Here is a 3590-nt window from a genome sequence, read left to right on the forward strand (position 1 = left end):
TAACCTAATTCATTTAATTTGACTCTTGCAATTTAATTTCAGCATTGTACTTAGTTTTATGCACAAAATAGGAAACTTGAGTTCATTGTTATATCTGTCGTGACTTTTTACATCTATACGTTTATATTTAAAGCAATAAGTTATAAAAATACCCATTTTCACTTGCCTGTTGAAATTAGTTCCCAACTTGGGATTAAAAAAAAAAAAAAATTCCCCCAGTGGAAGTCGACCATCTTATAGTCGATTTCCTATGGAAATCGACTCTCTGATAGTCGATTTCGTATGGAAATCGACTATAACATGGTCGATTTCTATTTTTAAAGATTTTTTTTTTTTTGGTGTTTGGCACCTACTCGAAATCCCCAGTGGAAGTGGAGTGTTTTAATACCAAATCGACTCTCAGAGAGTCGATTTCCTATGGAAATCGACTATTAGGGAGTCGATTTCTACTTGGGTTTTTTTTTTTCCATTTTTTTTTTTGTTTTTGTTTTTGGCACCTACTCGTGCAGCAGTAAACCATAATTGGTTTCCCTTCCCCTGCAGCAGTAAACTAGATCCAGAACACATAACATGAGCAGCAGTAAACAAGTAGATACAAGCATATGATACTGGTAAATGGCTCGTACATCATATGCAAACAGCTGGATTCAAACAGTTACTATGACCATTATAGGTTCTCTATTAACGGACAAAAAACATTCAATACTAGCTATCATCGCTTTGAAGGAGGGCCCTGTGGTTGAATTTGCCAAAGTAGTAGCTACTAATGCCAAAGTAATATAATTGCTGGCATTATAGGCAGCTGCACAACGCAACTATAGTAACAAGTACAATGGACAGCAAATAGTTCAATTACAACAACATTCAACAATAACCAAAATAACAACTAATAAATAGAACATAGTCTCCATATTTGCCTACCACTTGTCCATACTAAAACCATACTGATACAACATACTCTACATAGTCACCAAGCACTTCTCCATACTGATACAACAGATTCTACATAGTCACCTAGCACTTGTCAATACAGAAGATAACCACAAGTCCCACGTACAATGTCACTTAGCAAAACCGAGTTTCCGCTTGCCTGCCAAAAATTAAAATACGGTCATTAGTTTCCAAATGCAAAGAACTATAAGAAAATGAAATTCTGAATATATTATATAAAAACAGTGAGGGCACTTGCCTAGTTTATAGCAGTACCACTTGTCGATGCCCCACGGGAATTGGGACAACTTCTACGGTTATGCCCCTCTTGATGACACACTCCGCATCGTTGCCTCGGTTGAGTCTCCCTCAAGTCCGGATCTTCCCTCCGGCTTCCCCGTTCTCGCCGTACCCCATCCATTTCATTCCTTATTCTTGACTTCACAGGACGACCTATGCCCCGCAACAGCAGTGGATCAGGCACCCATCGTGGTCCGGAAACGTCCCTCCACTCAGACTCTGACTTTGGTACCACAAAATTATGTGAATATGTGAGAATGGCGTTGTTCAAACTGTAACATGGGTCAATATAGTTGGTCGCATTGAGATGCAGACCTTGAAGAACTTTAATTGCATGTGAACAAGGGATCTTCAAGTTTTGCCACTTTCTGCAACCACATGTTCTAGCAAATATGCGCACTTCATGACTGTGGTTTCCCCCTCCACCTCTATGGTCATTGTACGGGGTAACCACCTGATATACACCCTCTGCATGATTAAATTTCCTCACAGTGTGTCCTGCAATTTTCTGCTCATTTCTGCTATAGATCTCCATTGCATAATCACTCCACAGCTTACCTCGAGAGAGATCAGAAGTAATTTGTTTATGTCGATCGTGGAAATATGCAACAAGTTTGCACCAAGTGAAATGAACCATTGCAGCAATGGGCAAACCGCGGGCACCTTTAAGTACCCCATTAAAGCACTCGGAGATATTGGTTGTCATTGCCCCGTAACGTCTTCCACCATCATGTGACTGGGTCCATTTCTCCACTTCCTCACTCACTAGATATGTGTACGGCATATAACGTTCAATCCGCGTATCAGTAGGGTCTACACCCCTCAGTAAATTAATCTCGGCCTCCTTAATGGTTTGCATTATGGACTTAAATTTAGCTTCATTACTCGCATATCCAGCTTTCAAGGCCAATGCCTTTAGAATCGGGTTATCAAAGTGTCTGTTGAAGTTGCTAGCAACATGTCGAAGGCAATATCGGTGATATACCTGTTCTCTTCCGTCCTCACGTCTAGGCCACTCTCGAATGGCACATTTGATACCTTTATGTCGGTCAGAAATAATACAAATGCCATCGTTAGGTATGACATGCTCTATGGAAGTCCTGAGACACTCTAAAAACCACCCCCAACTAGCCCCTGACTCCTTGTTCACAACAGCGAAGGCGAGAGGCAAAACCTTTTGGTTAGCATCCGTTGCCATTGCAATCATCAATACCCCTTTGTATTTACCATACAGATGAGTCCCGTCAATACTAATCACTGGCCTGCAATATTGGAATGCAGCAATGCATGGAGCGAATGCCCAATATACATAGCGTAGTAACGCAATACCTTCGTCTGGCCTAGGTATGGTGTGATAGCTGTATTGGGTACCTGAGTCCTCATCCAAGTATGCCAACAACAACTTTCACAACTTTTGGTAAGACTCCTCCCAATCCCCAAATATCTTAGCAATTGCCTTTTGTTTTGCGTCCCATACTTTATAGTAAGAAAGCTCATGATTATACTTAGTACGTATGATCTCCCATAGCTCATCAATACGTGCAGTGTGATTTTTTTGCAATTTTCCCACAATTTCTGATGCAACAAAATGCGAATCCATCATTTTACCATCTCTTTTTAGGCCAAAGGGTATACAAGTGTGTGGACCCACATAAGACGTAACCATCCACATACCATTGAATTTAGTCTTCATGTATGCCCCAACATACCACTTGCAGTTGTCATCAACATATGCGGCGCACAATTTCGTTTTGGTCGACCTCCGGATTATAAAATTTCTATTATCATTTGCTGCGTATATTATCAATGCATGCTTCACCGCATCTTTATTTGCAAAAGTCAACCCTTTAGAAAAATGCATCCCATCTTCCCAAGTAGAGACAAATGGTATCTGAAGACATGAAGGATCAACCATATCTTCCCAAGTATTTGAGTAGAATGACTCAGCAGGAGGTCTGTAGCCAGTGGTCGTATTTCTATTATGCTGGACACCAATATCATCATTTGCATCACCTTCATCATGGTCCTCCATATTTTCCTCTTCAAAATTGGGAACGACTTCATGTTCATCCACATCGTTCTCAAAGTCGCCTTGCTCAATCCTCTCTTCGTACTCATCCACAATCTCAACATTTTCACCATCATTCGCAACATGATCTTCGTCTTCGTCTTCCTCCTCTAAATGTGTCTCTTCACGATAGAGGGTTTCACTAGTATTAGCAACATGATCTTGAGATGGGAGCGTATAACCTCCCATCGTATACCCTTGTGCAGTATACCCTCCCATCGTATACCCTCCCATTGTAGTGCATCCATCATCTAGGGCTGTAAATTGTAAAGCCGTAGTTGTTTCTTGCACC

General features: G+C 40.9%; 1 protein-coding gene across 1 annotated transcript; it reads right to left on the bottom strand.

Moving 5' to 3' along the window:
* Positions 1 to 774: 774 nt before the first annotated feature.
* On the bottom strand, positions 775 to 2428 carry LOC115971002. The gene is made up of 2 exons (XM_031090671.1): positions 1190 to 2428; positions 775 to 1090 (listed from the first exon to the last, which is right to left on the bottom strand). Exon 1 carries the CDS (start codon positions 2426 to 2428, stop codon positions 1190 to 1192), a length of 1239 nt encoding a protein of 412 aa, XP_030946531.1. The 3' UTR covers positions 775 to 1090.
* Positions 2429 to 3590: the final 1162 nt, after the last annotated feature.

Source organism: Quercus lobata, chromosome 2, assembly GCF_001633185.2.
Source record: "Quercus lobata isolate SW786 chromosome 2, ValleyOak3.0 Primary Assembly, whole genome shotgun sequence".
In the NCBI taxonomy this organism is placed as follows: Eukaryota; Viridiplantae; Streptophyta; class Magnoliopsida; order Fagales; family Fagaceae; genus Quercus; species Quercus lobata.